The sequence below is a fragment of the Thunnus albacares genome, chromosome 22, assembly GCF_914725855.1.
Source record: "Thunnus albacares chromosome 22, fThuAlb1.1, whole genome shotgun sequence".
NCBI classification, from domain to species: domain Eukaryota; kingdom Metazoa; phylum Chordata; class Actinopteri; order Scombriformes; family Scombridae; genus Thunnus; species Thunnus albacares.
The window spans coordinates 15,397,685-15,420,774 of NC_058127.1; the positions used below are offsets into that span (position 1 = coordinate 15,397,685).

The 23,090-nt window shown below is 39.2% G+C and overlaps 1 protein-coding gene across 1 annotated transcript in view; it reads left to right on the top strand.

Annotated features, from left to right (window-relative positions):
- The window catches only part of LOC122973919 (glucosidase 2 subunit beta-like), a 138,101-nt gene that overhangs the window by 88,115 nt on the left and 26,896 nt on the right, over nt 1–23,090 (top strand). The window contains exons 11-12 of the mRNA XM_044341718.1: nt 7,850–7,919; nt 9,837–9,926. Of these exons, the coding sequence (XP_044197653.1) occupies nt 7,850–7,919; nt 9,837–9,926 (160 nt within the window). The remainder of the gene's footprint in view (nt 1–7,849; nt 7,920–9,836; nt 9,927–23,090) is intronic.

The window sequence follows — 23,090 nt, forward strand, 5'->3', positions numbered from 1 at the left end:
CGCACGCATGATCTGTGCTTTTTCATCACTTTAATTGGCTGGAGTGCAGCTTTAAAGACTTCTCCAAAACCACTCTCTTTTTCTCCATTACTGGAAGAAAAACATTTTTTTTCCAATATATGCAATAATGCCAGGAAGGCAGAGTTAAGATTAATATCTGATTTGTTCCATTGTCTTTAGTAAAGATGACCAGCTTTCAAAATCTTTCTCTGCAACAGCAATAACATACTGCAATATGTAAGATATTCAAAAGTAACTTGCTTCATTTCAAGATTACTACATTGATTGTCATCTATAGTGTGACTCTTGTTGCCAAATCAGTGCGGCTCAATCAAGATCAATGAACAGGGAATGAAAACGCCTCTCCCAAATAACCAGTGCTTGTTTTGTGGATAAAATGGCATATGCTTGCCTGTCAGACAATGTGCTTCAGATTGCAATTTTCTTAATAATGGAAAAGCGATCATCCCAAATGCTACCTCCAAAAACAAAACAACCAAAGGCAAGTCTCCCCAAACTGCTGTGGAAGCTTTCTGGATACCTATTTGTTACACTCTTGCTTGCTGGAGACGTGCATCTTAATCCCGGGCCAACTGTGGGGGGGCGTGGGCCCAGATCGACATCATCCAGCCGCACTCGCAGAGAACGTGCATCACTATCCTGGCTTGGATGATATTACACCGGGGTATGAATTTACTGCTATAAACAGCAATCTGCTTACCACTGAAGCCGTCAGACGGGGTGAGTTTTCAGCTGATTCAACACCAATAACTACATCATCAGCAGTGCTCTTGCCAAGCGTTGTGCCACCTTCCATGGCGAATCATGTGCAAAAGATAAACTCTGCATCACCAAACAAGTCAAAACGCAAGATAAATCCTGCAATTATGAAGCACTGTGACTTTAAACTTCTCAGAACAATGAAAAAAGCATTGTTTTACTATTTGTCTGTGCTTATGTGCTCTTTATGTTTAATGTTGTCCCTTCTTAAATAAAAAAACATAAATGTAGTTTTCAGTGTTGCTCACAAACAACTCTTTGCCTTATTAAAGTGTGACGTACAAGGTTTTCTCCCAGGAAACTGTTTAGCCAGCGTTTGCTGTTTGAAGAAGCACCTCTGCTCTCATTTCCTGAATATTGTTTCATTCTATTACTTTTTAATGATGTTAGTGGAGGTCATCTTTTTTTCAGGCTAGGTGATCCACCTCTGCTGTTAACGCTGCATACAAGGTGACCAAAACTGAAAGCCATAAGCTCAGAGAAAACTTTGTATATGACCCTGCAAAGTTCAAGAATCACTCCAGCTATGTTCTGGGACCTGCAAGCTTTGGCACACAGTTATGACTCTAATTGTGGATAAGAGGCCATTGTGTCATACATGGGGCAAGCATAGTTACAGTTGTGCAGTCCAGAGTTATTTTTGACATGTTGCTGCTATAAGTAGTATAAAGTAATTTGCTTTGTGCAGATGGGTAATGCGAAGCAGGGTTCACTTTGATCTAATCTAGTGAGGTTGCATTTAAAGGTATGAGGGCATCTAAAAATAGGAAATTTACATGGAATGAATAGCCATGTAACAGTGAGAAGAATTTATGATAGTAGACTAGATCACAATTTAATTTCAAGCTTACAACAGGAGGACATTTTCTTTCATTTCTTTTGCTGATAAACTCAATTTGGTTGTTTATTTAACAAGCATCTCATCTTGGAAATGCTGGAACGGCAGCTCTAAATTGCACCACTACACCTCTGTCTCCCACATTCAAACGCTTCAACGTGTCCCTCAGTTAACATTGGGGTGACCAGGGAGTTTTTTTTAAGCAAATGCATCTCAGCACTCAACAAATGAATTGGCATGTGAGCCAGCAGAGCTTCAGCGTGTAAGAGAGCACCGGGATTGGTGCTCTGGCAGGTTACAAACCTTGGCAAGGGCTGATGTTAATTAAAGGCTCTGTTCAGCACTTTCCAAATTAGATGTGAAATGTTAAGCAGGAGGGGTTTGCCATTAACGTGGCGCTCTGCGAGACCTCTGACCCTGTCGGAGGACGGCACGTCCTTGAGACATAATTGTGCTCACCTTGAGTGCTGGTTCGACAGAAGGAGCAAGGGGAGAGTCAAGAGGGGAGCAGGGTGAAAAAGTGTACCAAGCTTCCTTTTGCTATAGAATGAGCTACTAGTATGTTTTCCTTCTTCTTCCATTAAGCTGTCGAGAGGTTGAAACGATTTGCCTCTCACCCGCTCTCACCCTTGTTCGTGTGTTTTGATAGCCACAGGAGGAATGTATTGGATTGCAACCATTCGAGGGATACACCAAATTAGACCGTTTTCACTTATCAAATGTTGGAAGTCTGATTTGAGCGGCTGCCAGCTTTCTGTCTCTTATGTTGTCTGAAATAGATTTTTTCTTTCCCAGCTCCTGAAGCTAACAGTGCTTGGCACTGTACCAAGATGGTCGCAGATAAAGATATTTTATGATGGTGCAGACGAGTACTCTCCAGTGTGCAGCCCCAGTTATGTCGAGAGCTCTCTTTTGTCTGTGCGTACTTGTCCATCACATATTTACTCCATTTCCTCTGTCTCCTTGTATTCCTGTCACATGACTACATAAGTAAACATTCAAACAGTTAATTTTCTTTAACACGGCTTGCTTACAACTGGCACAAATCGATGTTTCTGATCGTAACATTTTACATTTAAGCAAGCAAGAACTGTAAACGTGTCAAAACTTAATATGTTTGTGTGCAAATGAATCAATCACTTGTCATTATCAGATCCTGACTGCTCTTACAGCTGCGCAGCCACCTATGGAGCGCTTTCCCTTGGCAGATGGTGATCATCACTTGCAAAACCATCAAAAGGGAGCATGTTGATTTGTACATGAGAGTCGCATGCTTCCTGCTATTACAGTATGTTGCAAGATGACAGAGTTACCCCGGAAGGGGACCAAGTCATGAGCAGAGGAGACACAGAAGTAGGTCAGCTCCTAGGCGTTTGTTACATCATACATATTCATAAACAGCACCCAGTTGTTGTAGAGTGAACTCACTCCACGCAGACTGTTTATTCTGTTCATTGGGCCCCCTTCTCCGTTTAAATGTTAAATAGTGATTACGCACCATGATGATAATATGAGCAGTAGACCCTGACTGCTGCATTTACATGCATTTTATTGCTATTACATTAATCATATATTGTATTTAGTCGGATTTAAAACATCTGCAAGCCCACATTTAGTTGAAACAGAAAAAGTTTGGACAATACATTATTTAAAGGACTAGTTTGACATTTAGAGAAGGAACCATTCATTTTCTTGCAGAGAGTTGGATAATAAGGTTGATACCACTCTCTCACTCTCAGACGGTTAGCTTAGCTTAGCATAAAGACTGGAAAAAAAGCTAGCCTGGCTCTTTGTGAAAAGTACGGGGGTGTTACAGGGGTTATGTGCCAGACAGTTTTTTGGCTGTGCTCAGTGACTTGCTGAAGTCCCCTCTGGCTGCCTGGCAACCTCATGTAGACAGCAAGACTCCAAAAAGTCACTGCTACCGGTCAAGAAATATTTCCGGCACATCATAACCTCCCCTTCCACCCCCCCTGTTAATCTGTCAGTCATTTTTTTGATTATGTAGACTTTATAAAATTCAGAAAAAAGTGAAAAATGGTTGTCACAATTTTCCAGAACCCAAGGTTACATGCTTAAATTCCTCTTTTTTTCTTCTTTCTTTTCTTACTTACTAACAGTCCAGAACCCAAAGGTATTCATTTAACAATGATATAAAAAAAATGAAGCAAATGTTCACATTTGAGAAACAGCAAATGTTTGACATGATTGCCTGATTATACACTTGAACTATTAACTGATCATCAGAATTGTTGGTCATTCATTTTCTGTCACTCGAGTAATCAATTAATTGTTTCAGTACTAATTCTAGCCCACATGCATAATATTTACTGTTGTGTGTATCCAGAAACATCTGGAGTAATTGACCTTGTCAGTCAAAACTTTCCCAAGGGAAATACAGTATATAAATGTGTACTAGATAATACATGTTTTTTCAAACACATAAAACATTGGAATTGGTCATTGACACTCGTCATCTACAGTATCGGCTTATATAATTTCATATAATGGCAGTTGTGCGGTGAATGGAGCCATTCTTAATTTTAGTACATCCTAGGTGGTGCTGCGCTTGTCCTTCAACCACTGTGGATAAAAAGAGAGTTGCAGGAGAGTGTGGGAGAATGAATACAAACTGAGTCAGTCACAGGGCTATGAATTGCACTGATGGTTCAAAACATGATGCTATTTCTGCCAGCTACTGTTATTCACTCAACCCTAATACAATCAGACACTCCAACACAACGATTATGCAGGGGGCGAGATTGACCTCTTCTCAACTCCCAGCAGCCTGTGCTACAGTTTCAGAATCATTTGTGAGATTTGGATGGATAAAGTGAGACATAAGAAAACAGAAGTGTAACTGTATTTCAATTAAATGTTCGTCTAATGTCTATTCCTTTATTTTACCTATCCATTTAACCCCTCTGTTACTGGACTATTATTATCTTTGTTGTATTAATTGAAAAAATAAAAGAATAGTCCTTTGCACCTCTGAGTGGTTGTGTTTAGTGCTAGCAGGTGGCTATTAATGCTATCGCCGGCACTGTTGACAGTATTCGAAAGGCCTTGTTCATTGTTACAACCTGCAATGAACATGTCATTACAGGAACCCTCAACCTATATTTTAGCCCTCCCCACTCTGCATTCAGAACAAGTTCGTCAGTTGAGAGAAACCAAGTGAAATGGAGCTGGCGAGAGGGAGTTGAGGCTGACAGGAAGACTCTGTGGAGCTCATGCTGAAAATATTGAAGGCGAGGAGAATGTTAAAGTCAAAAGGAATCCAAAAAGGGGGATGATAGATGACGGTGAATAAAAGAGGTTATGAAAGAAAGTGAACAAGAAACCAATGTGGAAGCTTGAGCATGCTGCCGGTCTTAATTTTAAAGAGCATTCTTGTACAGACAACAAAGCAAACTCCTACATGAGCCTGGTAGTCGACATAATCTAGCTAAAGGTGTCTGTTGCTTGTGTGAGGTTCAAGGGTGGCCTCACAGCATTGCCTTTTGTTTTGTTAAGCATGGCTGCAGCGCACATTGCACCGACTCCCAGGCTTCTTTTCTTAGAGCTGCAGAGAAATTGCCTTGCCTATTGATCCATTCGCATGTAAACAGAGCATCTCCGGTCTCCAGCTCAAGGTATGTATGCACAGGAGACTTCCGACAGAAGATGGCATATACTATACATTGTACTCCTCCTCTTCTATTTTTGAACATGGCCTCTGTGATTTAACAACCCTCTTGATAGCGCGTAGTGCTAAAAGCGAAGTACAGTGCACTTCCTGAAGAAGCAAGTGTCAATTTTGCTTCAACATGAAATAATTTTTTGTATGAAAACCCCTAAAATGTAGAGAAAGTCGATTGTTTTCATTATAATGAAAGCAGCAAATATGTTAGAAGGCATTACTTCCTATACAAGACACTACCTAATTAGAAGAGTCTCATTGTTGAAGTGAGCCTTTATGTTGATTAGGTTTAGTTTGCACACCAACAAAAGATGTAGCATGACTAGATAAAAAATACACAGAGCTGCTCATGCTGGCTCAAGCAGTTAATTTACGTATGTGGTGATTGTGAAGCCATGACATCCATTGACCATATGACTGATAATCTAATCCTCGCAGTCATTAAATCATAAGCATTAGGTCTTTTTGGTTTACTGTACATCAGCCCCAGGTTATGTCGGCCTGACTGGTGCAGAGACCATTCGAGAGGCTTTACTCACCCTGTGTTCCCTGCTCTGGGTACTTCCATACGCCTGGCTGCTCTCGCTGAGTTGTTCTTCTCCCTCCTCAGCTCTGCCTTACCGTCACTTCTCTCTCCATATATGACTGGGCTGCTGCAAGGGGTCAAATGTCACCCACTTGGGATTCTGCGTCTCCGTTTGTCATTGCTGAGCCTGATGATTGGTGTGTGTGTGTGTATGTATGTGTGTCTGCATGAGAGTGAGAGAGAGAGAGAAATAGGGCAAGAGAGGGAATCTGAGAGTATGCAAGAGAGGGAGAGAGAGAGAGAACATTCTCGCGTGTATGACTGCTAGTGTGATTTTCTCAAGGAGTTTTAGGGGATCAGGGGTGGGTTAGGGACAGATTTCCCCTTCTTGGTGTTATAAAAATAGCCATTACAGCATGGAAAATCACAGCTTGCCTCTTGGACACACCACATCTGTACTGGGTTCGGCAATAAAAAGGTGCTGGGGGAATTGTGTGGGGGGTATCTTTATGGGCAACCAGCTGAGACCACATGCAAGGAACATGCTAATTGGTATTCAGGCCAGGGCTGTGACAGCTTCCCACACAGTCCTTACCGCATACACATTCCTTTCTGTTGCCACGGCGCCGGGCTCCAGTGAGAGTTTCTTCAACGACAGAGGCGAACCTGTCCACTTCGAGAAACCCAAGTAAATCCCCAGGTCCATCCGCACAAGACAATTAAACTGGAGTCTTTTCAGCCTCTTTTCAATTCTATTTTCTGCCATTTTCTCTCGTCAGGTTTCCAGCCCCTCTGTTGATGTTAAATCCTGCTATGACAGACACTGCGATTAACGCATTTCACTTATGAAATGATTCTCTTGGGGTTTTTACTCTTGTGTCAACCTCTCTTGAAAAGTGATCCACAACAGATGATCAAGACTTAATGTAAAGTCACTTTAAATTCAGATTACGGCATCTGAGGTACAATATGGATTAATAATTAGGAAGCTCATAACATCAACTAGGGCTACAAGTAGAAATTACTTTATTGATTAATCTGTCCAATATTTAGCAATCATGTTTTATGATTCATCGAGTAATTGTTTAGTCTATAAAATCAGAAAAGAGTGAAAAAAGGCGTGTCATTTATTCCACAACTGATGTTTCTGCAACTATGTGCCTTCCTCAAAGCTTAAAAGAGTACGTTTGTCATGTTTGTGTTGGTTTTTTAAATGAATAGACCATTGAATTTAAATAATTATACAATATAGTTAGTAGACTTTATTTTTAAATTATATGACTATATAACAATATTCACAAGTAATGTGAAAGGGGTCACTTGTGGTGACAAACCCACAGAGAATTAGTGTTAGACCAGAAAATGACTGTTTTAGCATCTTTCAGGTCATTGTTTTGGCTGTTGAAGGCGAGCTGTTGACAGCTTGTTCAGCAGACCCCAAGTGGTCAAAAGTAGGAATTATTGCTGTTTTAAACAATGGATCAACTACCAAAATTATCTTCAATGAATTTTCTGTGGATCAGCTATTGTTTTCAAGATTTACATTTCACTTCATTACAAGCAATGCTAAAATATGCAAACAGCAGTGTACATGAAGACATGTACACTCAGTTACATTTTTAGTTCTTTGTTTCTGTCACATTTGAAAGGAGTTAGAAGATCACAAGCTTTACACCAGAGTCTTACATCTTGTCATACAAGGAACATGCAAGTGTGACAAAGAGAGACAAACTAATCATCGCTTTGGCCACCTCTGCTGTTCTCACATTCCCTCTTCTTTTCTTGTTCTTTTCTCTCTCAGTCTAGGTTAACACTATTGTCAGTGTGAAGAGACTAATAAGCCTGCGGGCCTTTCGGCAGTTACCACACCTGGAAATAGAATTTTCTGTTTATATGCTGCCTTGCTCTTCTCCCAGTACTAGATATAACAGCCTATATTAGGAGCCCACTGTTTGGCAACATGCAGCTGTTGAGATGCAACAACTCTGCATTGTTAATTTGTCTGACCTTTTGTTTTGTCTAGCTGCGGAGTGGGAGGCGACCAATCTGAAAAAGGTAGAAGAAGCCTATGAGACAGTCAACCTGGAAATAAGGTAAGGGAAAGATAACGAAGAAATAAAAGTGGAGGTTGGTTTCCACTGTCACATATTTGTGGCTAAATCCTCAACGTTTTGCACTTCCTGTTGACGACACATTTGCTCCCTGCATTTGCCTTTAAACAGTGTTTGTGAGCACACTATTGTAAGCAGGGTGGCATGGTATGTAACCAGGCCTTAAAATAGACTCCATCCTTCTGTGCTAAAGTAGTGAGGAAAGCTGCACAGTAATGGATTTGCACTGTGTGATACCTAGGGCTAATTTTAATGAAGAAAAACAAACGCTATTGGTTTCCTACTGTGCTCTGGTGGGTAGGCCTATTCTAACTTTGAGAAGAAGACTGTTTGCATGGGTATGAATAATCCAAACTTCCCTGTGCCACATTCTTAAAACAGACATGGCACAAATTAGTGTGGCAAATACTGCAGTTACTTTGTATTAAAAGAAGTGATCTCCCGTCACAACAGATTTTAATCCAATCCAGAAAATCTGTCATTCTCAAAAAGCTATATAATAATTTTGAATATTAAGACATTTAATTGATTCTATATTTACATAGAAACTGTAATTATTTAGTAACATTACAATATACAGTCACAGAAGAAAAAAAATCCTTAGCAGGTTTGGATGAGAATTCCTGTTACATTCTTTTGCTCCCTCTCAGATGTTTTCACAGCGCTCTGAGCCATCCAGCAATAGCTGATAAGTAGCTACTGTGGCCCACAGGCCTGAACACTGTTCATTACAGTAGGGAAAGAGTAGAGCCAACCACAGAGATGGCAGTTACCAAAAGGTCAAGATTTTTTCCCCTTAAACAAACGACTGTGTGAGGGGGGGGGGGAGCTGGCACGATTTCTTCTGTTTCTTCATTGTCCACCTTACTTCAATGGCTCCTGGTCAAATTATTCACTATCATATATGTGTGTTGGAGTGCTAGATAGGGATTTTTCTCCCCCATGTTCTCTTCAGGCTATGTCCTTTATCAGTGGTATGTAGATATTAGTGAGCTAGTGCATCTGTGTCTTCATACCTCTTGGAGCTAGCATGAAATTAAATCTTCCCTATTAATCCATAACTTTCATTACTGTAGCGTGCTGTAAAGGGCAATTTCCACAAAAATTGACTCTATGCATGAATATTATGGCCCCTGCCCTACTGAGACAGACATGCTCACACAGTTACGCAACCTGCATTGCTTTTCTGACCTTGAATCATCCCCCGACACCACCCTACCTTATCAACCTCAAGCAAAACAATCACCCTCCCTAAACATTTGTTAACTCCATTAGCAATTCTGGGTTATGAATATGGAAATAAGGGCTTGTGCATCGTTAGAGATAGGGCTCAGTTCCCTTATTTGCGATTAGCGAAGAAAAGCAGCCCTCACCAGCTCAGATAATGGAGACACTGCATAGAAATGGGCTTTAAAGGGCCGCCTCATCAACACACTATCCAGGAAGTCAGTCACTGAAAGTAGTGAGGAAAATAAAGCTACATTGTCGGCACAGTTAGGAGTCACCCAGAAGTTATTAAAGCAGCTTGTCAGGGCCACAACAAATGGGCCACATCCAGGACGTTAAAAAACAATTCTTTCCCTCATGTGATAAGGAGAAGTTGAGCTATGTTGTGCTTGTTCTTTGACAGCACAGCACATACTGATTTTGTACTAAAACCATTACATAAATGAAATGTCGGCACCCTTAAAAACATTTTCCTTTTATAATATGTAAAGACATTTGCTTAAAATTCTACCTTTAGTGTAATTTTGGTCTGTTTTTTAGTGTCATGCTTCCAGATGTGTGTCAGTTTAACATCTTGTACGATGTCACATCAATAATAACTTAATTCCACAATACAAAAACACTTGCTCAAACTGTGCTTGTGATCTAATATATTGATTTTGGTCTCCCCAGTGACCTACAGAAGAAGCTGGCCATAGACTACGGAACAGATTGGGAGTTTCTGTTTCTGAACAGTCAGTGTTATAAGCTGAAAGTATATGAGTAAGTACTGACTGAATTTTCATTTCTGTAGATTATGTGCTTCATTTTTGTTTGACATTAATATAATCAGTCCTAAAATGTGCACTTGGGTATTTTATGAAAACTACACTGACAGAAAAAATAGTTTAACGGTTTTGACAATGTTTTCACAGATCGTTAAAGCTTTTAATATTATTGTTTATTCTCAGTAATAGAAATAATGGAAAGCAATTACTTTTGCGATACCTGTGCACTGCAGGTACCCATAAAACCAAGTGGATAGAAAAGTAAAACAGTTTTAGAGAACCATCACAAAATCAATATGTTAACCAGAGACTGGAATCCATCTTATTTTGCAACTGTACTAAAACAAATTCTAACTGTGGAAATGTGAACCATCTCAGTAAAGATCCACCATTTAAAGTTGATAATTTGTGAGCTCCAAGTCACCCTGGAGAAACCAAGCAGCTAAATCAACTAAATTTAATCAACAGAATGAGCTTCTTTTACTCTCTCCCGCTGCATCCCTATGGCCCCTGCTGGGGTAGAATCTGTTCTCCTCAGGATTGCTTGCCAGCTGGAGCTTTAGAAGCCTGTGGGTGGTTGCAGTTTTGAAAGAAAATTATCTGAGATCTGCACTGAGATCTGCACTGCAAATACATTTTTCAGACATCCTTGGAATCAGTGGTTTTCCCATGCCCTTATACACCACATTGATTTGTTTGCTTAGTTTGCCATTTAGGTGGCTAAATCTGAAAAGGAAAGTTGCAGTATGCAAGCCAGAAATCTATCTTGGGTTTTTTGTAGCCAGTTTCAGATAACAATATTATGAAATGATTTAAGGTTATGCACAGCTGGCTACTGTGATTAAAATAAAGTAATTCACGGGTTGTAGAAAGCTCTAACAGAGGTAGGAAAAGATAGCTATGGTCATACTAGAGCCAAGAAGCAATCAGAACAATAGTAGATGGAGAGCACATAAGCAGTATGTCAAAAAACCCAACAACAACCAAAAAACAGTGATTGTCTAAGGGGTGTGGTAAGAAAGATACTCTGCATTTGAGTTTGAAAGGTGGTGTCTTTTTTTAGCCTTTCCAAAACCAAAAACACAAGACCGAAAGCATAAGAAATTTATTAAACAGTGCATTTATCTGTTCTAACTAAACTGCAAACGTTAGCATGTCCTGCTAACTAGCATACTACCTACAGTAGTAAGCTGTTACTGGTCAAGCAGCTTATTGTTAGCTAACTATATTTTGTGGGGTTATGTTTAAAAATGACCCACTCATGATAGCACACCTACTGTGTTGGATGCTACTAAATTGGTAGTCTAATGTTAGCAGCTCTGTCAGTTCTTTTTTGGATTTGGCAAAGTTTACACCCCACCAACTCCAATTAAACATTTCATCTGAGATAGCGTTAAGTTTGCCAAACACATCAGTTAGTCTTCACCTTAAAAGCCTTTTTCTCTTGTAACATTTCAACTGAAACATACTCAGGGCTGCCAAGTCTCATGCATTGACCGTGAGAATCCTGCAATTGACACTTTTCAAACCCCCTCACGCCACACGTCCATTTTCTCATGCAGTGAAAACCAAATTCATAACTGATTAAGTCGCAGCATGAAAAGAGGACGCTGACAGCGCACGGACAGAGAAGACAGAGCAGCACCATGCAGCAGCGATTTATTCAGACCATCAGGGGGAAAGTGAGAAATATACACAAATCTATTTTATTTTAATTTATTCACACGCATGCTGCTCAGAGTAATCTCAGTCAGTGGCTCTTTGGGCAGAAGCACAGCGTCTCTCCCTCTCTTCTCGATCCGTGTGCACGCAGTCAGGAGTGAGAGTGAGTTACTATGGTTACCTGGGACGCTCTGTGTCTCTGTCGCTTTGAAACTTCCTTGCAATTCCCAATAATAGGTTTTTAGGTTATTTGTGAGGCCATTTCATTCATCCAAATATTTTGGATGAATGAAATGTTGCAATTGGTAGAGTTTGAAGATGGCCTTGTGAATATTAAGAATAGCGGCCCTCGGGTTTAATATTGTTGAACTAGATTTAATTATCCAAATCATATTGTGATGTGTTGTAAGGCTATTTCATTTATATTAATTGTTTTCCCTTGTTTGACCTTGAAGATGGCCTGGTAGCCTGCAACCTGCTACCATTTTAGGCTACATAATGTTTTTGTAATTTAATTTGAAATATTAAATAGCGATTCTTATAATAATTTCCTGTCCTGATCCACCCAATTATAAACTGCTCTTGATGTATCTTGGTTTTCATAGCACTTTTAGTATAACTAATCTAGACTAGTGCAGGCGGCTGTTTCTTGACCTAATCCAAGAGATTAGGTAGTGTAGAAATGCAGGAAATTTGTTTTAAATTACAATTTTTTTTTTCTGGAGGAAGACCCCCAGACTCCCCCACCATTTATGTATCTTTCCAAGTTTGCTCCCCCATTTTAAAACATAACCAGGTGCATAGATCTTTCTTATCCTATGTTTTGAAGAAAAAATATGTGTAATATTTGGAGTGCCCCCCCCCCCCCAAATCTCCAAGCTGAAGTCAAAACTCTGCAGCCCTTAACATACTGTTTGAAAATATGAAGAATGAAGCATAAAATAACTTCTCTTCCCTTGCTTCCAAGCTAAGCAGACAAACAGGGTTGTGTTTGTTTAACATTTCAGATGGCTATGATACTAAGAAGTGACATTACCAATATAATACTTATAAGTTTAATCCAATTGTTACAAGCTGTATCAAGTTAGTCCACTTTTCTCAATCTAACTCTCTCAGCCTTCTGCACAGAAACTCAAACTGTACTCTGTTACCTTTCTTTCCATGGCCTATTGGCATCATACACTCCATGTTATTTTCCATCCTTCAAATCACTGAGGAGCATAATATCCACCAGCGTCAACTCAGCTGAAGGTCCTTTGACCTACCAGCACCCTCTCAGCAATGTACCAGTTCCCCTCCCTGCCCCCCTTTATCCTTGCTGTTCGCCTTGAACCGTGATCCTGAAAAGACATGACATTGACAGACACATAAACCAACGGCTTTCTATAGCTCTCCCTCCCATGCCCTCAAGTAGCGCACTAGCAGAGCTACAGTTCCTCTCCAATAATGGAACAGAATCTCACACTTCTCTCTCCAGCTTCTTGATCATCAGTTGAAACCATCTTACATCCGCCCTCCCTGGTGTTTAGATCTCTCACGTTTGATTAAATTGCTCCCTCTTTTTTTTCCTCTCTTGAGTGGCAGCCAATATCGTAAAAAAAGTGCCTGGAGCCATAAAAGTTTGCTGAGCTAAAACCCTGCCTATCTTTAATATAACTAATAGCTGTGCATTATTTAAATGAATAAAATTCAACTGGTGCTAGCGTGGGGTGTGGCAAGAAAAAGATTTCAAATGTAACCAGCTGAGGATCATTTAGTGAGAATGACGAGTGTAGAGCAGCACAGTTTATTAGACAGTCCTAATGGAGCAAGGAAATGGAATAAGCTGATTGCTTTTTAGTAGATGCACAGAAACAGGGTTTGGTCCTGTTTACTCTTATATACTGCAGGACAAACTTCTTAATGTTGAGAGTGCGTTACATTTCTATCTCAAGGTGTGAGCTGAGATTTCTCCTTTTGCCTTTGTGAAGGAGGATACTACTCTCTGCACTTCCTTTGTTGAGTTATTTCCTCAGCCTTGCTTCTGCCTTGCCTCATGATGGTGTGAATCACTTCTGCAAACTGGGGCTTGGAGCCTTCTCTTGTTTGTCCAGGGAAAATATAATTACTTTGATTTCAAAAGGGGGGGAAGAGGGAGGCAGCCTTTTGTTGTTGAACACTTTCAAGTGGAATGATAAACGGCGAGATTAGATGCTAAATGCTGTGTAGTTGTGCACTCCACATTGCCTTCTCATCAGTTTGTCTAAAGACCACAAAAGGCTTATGAGGGAGTTTGTTCTTAGTGCATTATCATTTAATGGCATTTACTGCTATAATACTAAGAGTTACCTCTTCTTACATTACATCACATTGAAGCTCTCCTCTAAAAATTTACCCATTAAAAATCCATGTATTTCCACTGAAATGGTCTTTAGGGTGCCGGTGGGCTCTTATCACGAGTCGGAAATTTAAAACGCAGGCTTCTGCCAGTGAATCAGAAATAAGCTTGGCAATTCAGTCAACACAGTCTGGCACAGCATGAAGGAAGACACCCCATAATGAGTTCTCAGAGGCGGAGTCCCTACCTACAGCAGAGTCTAATATTCCTCCTGTGGATTTGTTGACACTCCTCAAAGCAACTTAAATCGAAGGGCCGTGATTTATGCAAGACTGTCAGGTCAGATTGACTCAGCCTCCGCTCTCGTGTCATTAGAAAGTACAGCACTTCAGTGAGTCATGCCCGCCACTGTGGTTCAGCTTTGACAGAGAAGAGAGAAGGATAACGCAGCACAAGTGACACTTCCAACTGTCTGTAGAACATCACATGGCCTTAACAGTGCACTGGGTTCTTCTAGGGAAGAAAGAGACTCCGTCAGGATAGCCTAGAGGGAGCTGTTTCAAACTGGATATAACCATGGCAAGGCGGATAGCGTGGAGTCCTTGATGTGTCCACTGAGTGCCGTGATAAGAACATGGATATGAAGAGCCACATGTGTTAGATTTCATAACAGCTGTGCCATGAATGCTATATAGTTGTAAATATGGTTTGAAAGGAGCCTTGGGATCTTTAGACAGTAAACTATTGTCTGTGGACACAGTATTTGTCAGAAATAGAAATTCTAATTTAATTAAATTTCTTGATGCTAATAAGAAAGAAGTCGTGTTTCCACCACAGGAACTTTCCCCAAGAACCTTTTGAGGAACTTAGTTCCTCTACCCGCATTTCCACCAGGGGGATCAGGGTCTAAATTAAGTCCTAGGGAGATTGTTTTATCCCCCAAAAAGTCTCTGCTCTGGGAGTAGTACTTTCCAAAAGTACAAGAACTTGGGGGGCGGGGTTTGCAGGGATGACCATCACTCATTGGTCAAGCACATGTGGCTGCTTCACCTTGTGTACCGCTTCATTCATAAAACAAGGAAGTGCACTAGTATTGATTTGGGACGAAGGAAGGACATTTCTTTTCATTTGTTAATGTTAAAACTAAAGTAGGGCTTTGTTGTCGGCTTCCTGACTCATTTTAAAAAAGAGAGAGAGAGATAGCGCAAGTGAGCTGAGGGCATGAGTGAGCGAGCAAGCAAGAGAGAGAGCAGTGATGGTCGAGAGAGCTAGAGAGTGAATGAAGAGAGGGAGTGGCGGTAGCGAGAACAAAGCCGGTGAATGAGAGAAATAACATGTTTTCTGATTGTTTCATGGTAGTTACTTTCTAAAGCACAAATAACCATCAAACACTCAACATATGATTTACTGTGGAGACAGACTATATTTCAGTTTAATTTCCTCTGCATTTCTTCTTTTCATTCATTTATTACATCCAACTCATGCAACAGTAAATACAAAGAACAACAGGACAAACCTGTGTTGTTTTTTTCCTCGTGTGAATACTGCGTTTCAATTGCTGCAGTCATTTTTTAATTCCACATGAGTTTAATTTGCGTGATCTACCTGGTTCCTCAGATGGGTCGGAAACACAAACATGACTGCACAACAGGAACTTTTTAGTTCCAAGTTTAGTTCCTGAGATTAGTTCCTCTGGTTCCAAACTTAACCGGCACTTTTGGTCGAAACAGGGCTTTAGTAGCATCTGCCATGTTGGTTTTACTAGATATGAGAACAAATGATTAAAAGAAGAAATTAGCTTTCAATATTAATATAACTTAAATCAGTCATTCACTGTGGCCATCATTAATCTGAAGGCCTTTTGCTATCAGAAATTGATGTGCTGCCAGAAAGATAAAACAGGCTATACGGCTAGCAACAGACAAATGCATGCATGTACACAAATGAAATTAAAACCTTGATTGCCCTGGTTTATCGAGGGGACTGAAAGGCAGAAGGCCTGGTTAGCCATAATTGGGATGTTGTTAAAATAAGTGGTTGTGCTGCAGTGGCTGCTTATGCAGGTCCATGCCTTAGAGCACGAGCACTTTGTCACACCCAGTAGCTTTCAAATTATGATAGATGTGGCACAGACACTGTTGTTAAATTAAAGCATGAAATTTAGCATTACTCTTAATGAGCTGCTCATGCAATTAATTAACTTCAGAAGGTCACGTTTGGTCAATTATCAATAACAGAAGGGGCAGAAAGACAGCATTCACTTGCTTAAAGGAACATGTAGCATTGTTAAAATGAAGGATATAGTCAGTTTTAGTTGCATCAAGTCTGTTTTAAATGCTCCTGCTGTATTTGCAGTGAGTTGAAATGGCCAGCTGATGCACATATTTTCTGAGTAAGACTTGCCTTTTAAAAGAGCATTATTTTATATAATGATACGAAATAGTTTTATAAATTGAAAATAGGGAAACCAGTTTAAATGCTGTATGAGTCTTTAAAACTTAAAAAAAAGAGCCAAACGTTTAAACTATCACACCTGTTTTACCTGTCAATGTTCCTAAAGGAGGGTAAATAAAAGAGGAAAACCTTTTTAAAAGAGTACTCCAGATATTTAGTATTGGTCTTTCATAAAGTTTTGGGACTCGCAAGGCAGAGATTAAAGGAAAAAAAAGGAATGGTCAAAATCGAGGCAGCACAGGCTGAATTATGCTGACTCTAGTATGGGTTCAGTTCCAAAAACTGTGGACCCTACATTACCTATAATGCAACTAATATAATCTTTTAATTAGTCCCTCTCTGCCTCGTAAATGCTTATATATCCACACGCCCCAGTTTGTTGTTGAGCTTGTTCTCCAAACTCAAGCCCCTTCTGTGTGTTTGCATCTTTTAAGTGTCCATTTAATTTCACTTGTTAAAGTGATGCAGCAGCTGGTGTGAGGTTGTTAGTGAAACTTAATGCACTATATTTGCATGCCCTTTATTAAGTTTGGAGAAGACTTGGTCCTCCTAATATTTCCTAGAAGCCATTTTGAAAAGGACAGTCAGTTTATTTTCCAATTGAATCACTGCCTCACTCACCCATTTGTGATTCAACAAAGCCCCAAGATGCTGGTCCCTTCCTGTAAGCAACTGAAAGCACGTGGAGATTTTGCCGAGCCCGCAGCAGGGGTGGCCATCTGAAATAGCAGGAGTTTTCCGTTGGTCCAATAGACCTGTGGGCTGGCAGTAAATACATGTGTGTCTGGTGGGGTCATGAAATCATCACATCTCATCTTGTCTTTGTCATTCCGCCAACTTTATGGCCAGAGAAATGAGCAGTGAGCAGAGTATCTGTGGGCTGGCTGTGTTGAAACAGTCTGTGTCAACTTTACAGATTTTTTTGGTTGTCACTGCAGGCCAGAATTTCTAATCCGTGGTGCACTAATGTACTGTGGATCATCATTATTGTTGTCATTATTGTCCTACTTTGTTAGCACTGTACCAGCTGAAGATAAATGTTCAATTCATATATGTAAACTACGTATAGCAAAGTATATAGGTGCTGGGGCTCATTGTGTAAATGTTCATGACTTGGTGTTCATAGAGGAACAGCAGTCATATGTCTGTTATGTATCGTCACACATAGCACAGCGGGCCAGTTAAAGGTCCTTAGGGGGCTCAGCTGTTACAAACCCAAATGCATGACATAATCATGTGTCAATATTGGTTTTGATAACAGCAAGTTTGGTTTTGGTGAGATATAATGTTTATAATATAATGTTCATAATGTTTCTGTTTCTGATTCTTGCTGTTGCACAGCCACGTATATTACCAACACGTTCTCATCCCAACTGGTCACATACGGAAGTGCTTGGTCAGGACCCCTTGGCATCACTTGTTAACACACTGGGTGCCCTTTAGCGTCATTTTCAACATGCAGTATTGCAACATTTCTTGTATCTCTTGTGCCTGGAAACATGACACTTACTCACTTGGAAACGGGAAGCGACAGCAGTCTCCTACAGCTGAGTCCACTTTTTGCCATCTATCTATCTAGCCATCAACCCAACCCACCTCCTCCTAATAAGGAAATTTATCACCTTATATAAACATCATCAGTATCATGGTGTCTATTTCAGGCGTTGTGGGAGTTCTCTAGAAGTCTACCGGACTATTTGATGCACTGTGAATGAGAATGAACTGATATTACAGCCCAGTCAGAGAGAACTGTACATAACCCTCCAAAACACCAAATCTAGCCACCAAAACATGAGGTGCAATTATGTTTCATTTTCTCTGCATGGGGCAAACCATGAACCATGATTAACACTGAATAGTAGAGCCTAGTGGAGTGTTATGTGTGCCTGGGTCAGCCTGCCTGAGTGATCAGTGGCCTGAGCAAGTCTCTCAACATTTAGGCAATTTGTTTCTGGGTGGTAAACTAGAGGACTTGTCTGAAAACTACTCAGCATTGTGGTTTTTCTGGGTTTTAGACAGGTGTTAATAAAAATATCCTCATGAATCCAGTATCAAGTATTGGACTGTCACCATGGTTGTGGCTTGGGTGGGTCAGTGTGTTAAATAATGTAATTGTCAAAAACATATGCCCTCTTTCCTTTAATTTGGAGAGCTATCCCTGATAGGTTGCATGGATTGAGGTGGGTGAAATAAAAATCCATTAGGTTTACAGATCAAACACTCTCTATACTAATGTTAACAATGATAGTATTACACTTATTATAACGTTATATGCAATGACAAATATCAAAAGGTGATCAGTATAAGTAAAAATCAATAAAATCCAAATGAGAGACAACAAAGTGTCTTCTTGTATAAGAATTAGATTCACAGTCTTAAACAGTGTTTGTCAGTGTTTATAGAATATTTCTATTCCTGCTGCGCCTCTCTTACGGTTCCTGCTGTGACAACCTGAACCTCCTAGTGAGATCAACAGAGGTTATCTTATTTAATCAAATGTAATATAATCTAATTCAGCAACTGTAATAACTTTAGTACACGTTTTTCTTTTAGTTAGATGCATTATTGTGAGTAGTTATCTAATCCACTATAGTGCAGCTTGTTTAAACAATGGCTGCCTCTTGCCAGCTCCACAACATTAAAGTGTGACTTTTTTTTTATTAATTATGTGCTAATGCAATGTATGACATGAATTTCAACCTACAAACCACATATAAACAGTTTTGAGTCAAAGGTTTCAGTTTCTGCAAAGTGGCATTCACCAGATGTTGTATCTACAGTCCAGCTAAAGTAGACTTGCCTGGTCTGGATTTAAACAATTACATGATATTTAATATTTTCTATGAAAATATATACAGTACAAACACAGTATAATTACACAAACACATTAATCCCAGCTGCAAAAAGAGCCACCTTCTTCTGCACCCTGTTAGACATTCACATCTGTATTTACTGTAAGTTTGTGGTTGCATCAACGTAGCTGTGATGGTTCTGATCTACTAACCCATTACCTCGAGCATCTTCTGCACAGAAATGGGGTTGAGACTTTTAGTGCGTTTGACCCATTTAATGTCATAATGTATTTTGAGGAGTGCCGATGGTATGTTGTAAATTGGAACAAATTACTGAAATGGATCACTCCCAGTGATTTACTGTACTACACCAAAACACCTATAATTTAGTGGTATTAAATAGCCAGGGAAAGCATGTTTTAACTTAAGAAAGACATGTCTGCTGTGTTGTTCAAATGTTCAGCATGGAGAGACAATTTATTGACCAAGTGATTCATTTATTAATTGAGAAATTAGTCGTCAGATTAATCGATAATGAAAATAATTGTAAATTGCAGCTATATAGCTATAATCCACACAAGAATGTTAGTATATGAATGTCTCCATATAAAGTATGACGAAATAGCATCACATGGTCTTCATTGTCATGTCGAATTTGCTCACTTGTCACAAAGATGGTTCAGTTGTCACATTTTGATAAGTGAGCAAACTCAATCCACTGAAGACGACTGTAAGATGCAGTTAAACTCTCCTGGAGAGGCTCATAAGTGGACCTTGAGTTAAGATTATTTTGTCAAACTACTGTTTCCATCTTGAGAATAAACCTTCACACTCATCTCCACATATAGTTAAGAGGTGATGTGTACTTGGCAGCCTCATTGTTAAGTTACACACATGGCCACCTGTCAAAGTATCGCTAAGGCATTACGATTTCTTTTAACTTGAGCTGGCCCAAACCTTAAAAAACAGCCCCGGACCAAAAGTATGCAAGAGCGTGTGGAGAGGGATGTCCACATACTTCTGGCCAGCTCCTGTAGAAAAATGATCCCAATCAGTACCATACATTTAAATTGTAAAATAACTTATTCAGTATTTAGCTAATACTACTAGGAGAGAAAAAGTGGAATTGATATATCGCCATTATATTCTACCTCTTGTTTCTTGGTCTTAATACATCATGTGAGTGCCGAAAGCTGCGCTTAAAGTCCGTGTAAAGGAAAATCAGAGATTTCTTTTTAAACACATTATACATGTTAGAAAAACAATTGCTCAAAACATGTGAAAAGACGATGTAAAACTATGTCGTACTCAATTATTAGACCTTTAAACTGCTTTTCACCATTTCTGTGTTCGGGATTTTTTGGGCAGGCCTTACCTTATTTTTGAAATATCATCCATATTGCTTGTCTTACACCTACAAACAAGTCCTATTTTTAATTTAATTTAAATTTAAATTTAATTATTTAAGGGAGTTCATGAGCATCGTGAAGTTCAGAGGCTGTGCAGTTGGTTTCAGCTCCTTCAGCGGAGACACCCCCAGAACTCAGAATACTGCTTGTTTTTCCATGATTTTGAAACCTAATTTTATATACTTAGTGATTTTTTTAATTAGTTAAATTTGGCTTGGTGGTTAATAACACATTTTTCTGTGGTGTGAAAAACTCAGAACACATATTTATTATTGCTTTACACAGACTTTAAAGTATTGCGCCCTGTTCAGTGCGCCTCTTGTGAAAAGGGCAACTTCTAAAGTGAGCTTGAGTGTTGTGAGAACAGATGTTTCACAGTCACTCTCCGAGTCTTAAAGCCTCTGAATGTTGGCTCAGTTCTTATTCACTTTTAATGTGGGAACTCTAATTATCACCTTAAATGTTAAAGTAGATTCCTAACACATTTTAGTGTTAAGAGACGTTTTTTTTACACCTTTGTGGAGAAAAAGTGTAAAATACTATTTAGAGCCAACTTGCTCTACACCTACGTGGGATCCTGTACATTCGATTATATAATGTACTGTATAATATGCGAAAGGTCTCTTTAGGCATGTCAAAGAATAAGACCACTGATTATTTTCTGTCTGGTACCTCACAGTACAGTTTGCCTGAAAAGCTGATGTTTGTAGTCTCAGCTACTACTCATAACTGTTAAATGTACAATTTAATAGAAAAACAGCATTATTTAAAAAAAAGAAGAAAGAAATAGCAGTGGGAGTGTTGAGTTCCTGAGTGTTTTTTGTTTGACTTTTGATTTTAATTTCTTTATTTTTGAAGGTCTTGTGCTGCTCCTTGACTAAAATCATTTAAATGAATGTACATGAAAATACATGCAACTATAATTTTACAGTGTAGTTGCATCAAAATGTAATTATATAAAAGACTTATAAGACATTTGCAAACACAGGTTATACTTGTAAATTGCATTTTAATACCTTTAAAGCCTCATAATTCTATATTCAATTCCTTTTTTTCAGACTTTTGAAAAACCCATAGAAACCAGTTGTTGTCCCTTAGTGCCTATCATATCTTCCACATGCCTCAACCTTCACCTATTTTGAGAAGAAAATAGCAGCAATAATAACGTAACATCTTGAGAGATGGCAGGGAGAATGCAGCTTTAAATGATCTGCCAGAGGCTATTTGCCTCATTGCCCTTAGTGATGGCTCTAAAAACTAAATTGGCTTCAAGTTTAGCTTGTTTTGTTTCCCATTTCTCGCATATAAATTGAGGCATCTTTTGAGGGAGAGAGGCTCTTTCGCTCTGTAGTATTATTATTATTATTTTTTCCTGGGTAATTTATGTGGGAAAGAGGTCTCTGCTGTGCATTCACCTTCCCTCTTCATGTTGTTTCACAGAAGCGAAGCATAATAAGATAAAAATATATATATATAAAAATTTATATGTTATGCATTGACTCTCAGCTCTGCACAGTGAATTCCAAGGCCGAAATATGATAAGCTGTCAGGAAAGTGAATTTCAATCAGACTCATGGTAAAAACATTGTACACCATTTTATTCAGACTTGCATTTGTGGTTCGCCATGTGGAAAATGAAGGTAAACTGAAAAATGGCCTACTTTGACCATGTCTTCTTTTAAACTGGCTCTAGATGGATGGACTGGCATTGGGTCTTTGAGCTGCCAGCAAACTCTCAACTCAATTACCAAGTGAAAGGAATTGTACTGACCCAATCTCAAAATGATCACGATGCTCTATTTAAACTGATTTGAGTGCTGGAAATGGAATTTTTAAATAGTTCCTCTAATATTAGCTACACTGTTGGAATTTAATTCCACAATTGCACTTGAGGTCTGATGAGCTGACCATTCGAATTGTAGGAGCATCAAAAGTAAAGCTCCCATCATCGCTGCACTTTCATACTTTTACTTTAAGAAAGAAATCGAAAAAAACACAGCAGAACTTTTTCCACCACTAAGACATAAATCAAAGTGCCTCGCTCTCACCTTCATTTTATACAGTAGGTGCGCTTATATTAGATGCACTCCTGGAAAAACTGTGGTTAGACAAGGCAATTGTTCCTAAAAGAAGAATAGGCTTCTTCTTATTGCATAATGAAAGTATAGTAGGTACAGTTATAACAATGCAGATTATGAGTATAAATCTGTGGCAGAAATGGTGATCATCTGGCCATGAATTAGAAATTCAAATCGTATACAGTATGTGTATAGCAAGGTGGATTTAAAATGCCTACGTATCAGTTTTGTGCCATACAGTATGTACTAAACTTCATGATTTGTATTTTATTTGTTATTCAAACAAAGCAGTATATTGCTGTCATGAAAAAGTGATGATTTCATTTTTCTATCTAAACAAAACTTTCTATTTTCTCCCTATGTTGATATAAAAGGCTCATTCTAAAGTAAGGAAAATAAAACAATTCTTATTTTCAGGTGATTATATACTAATTAAAGCATACTTAT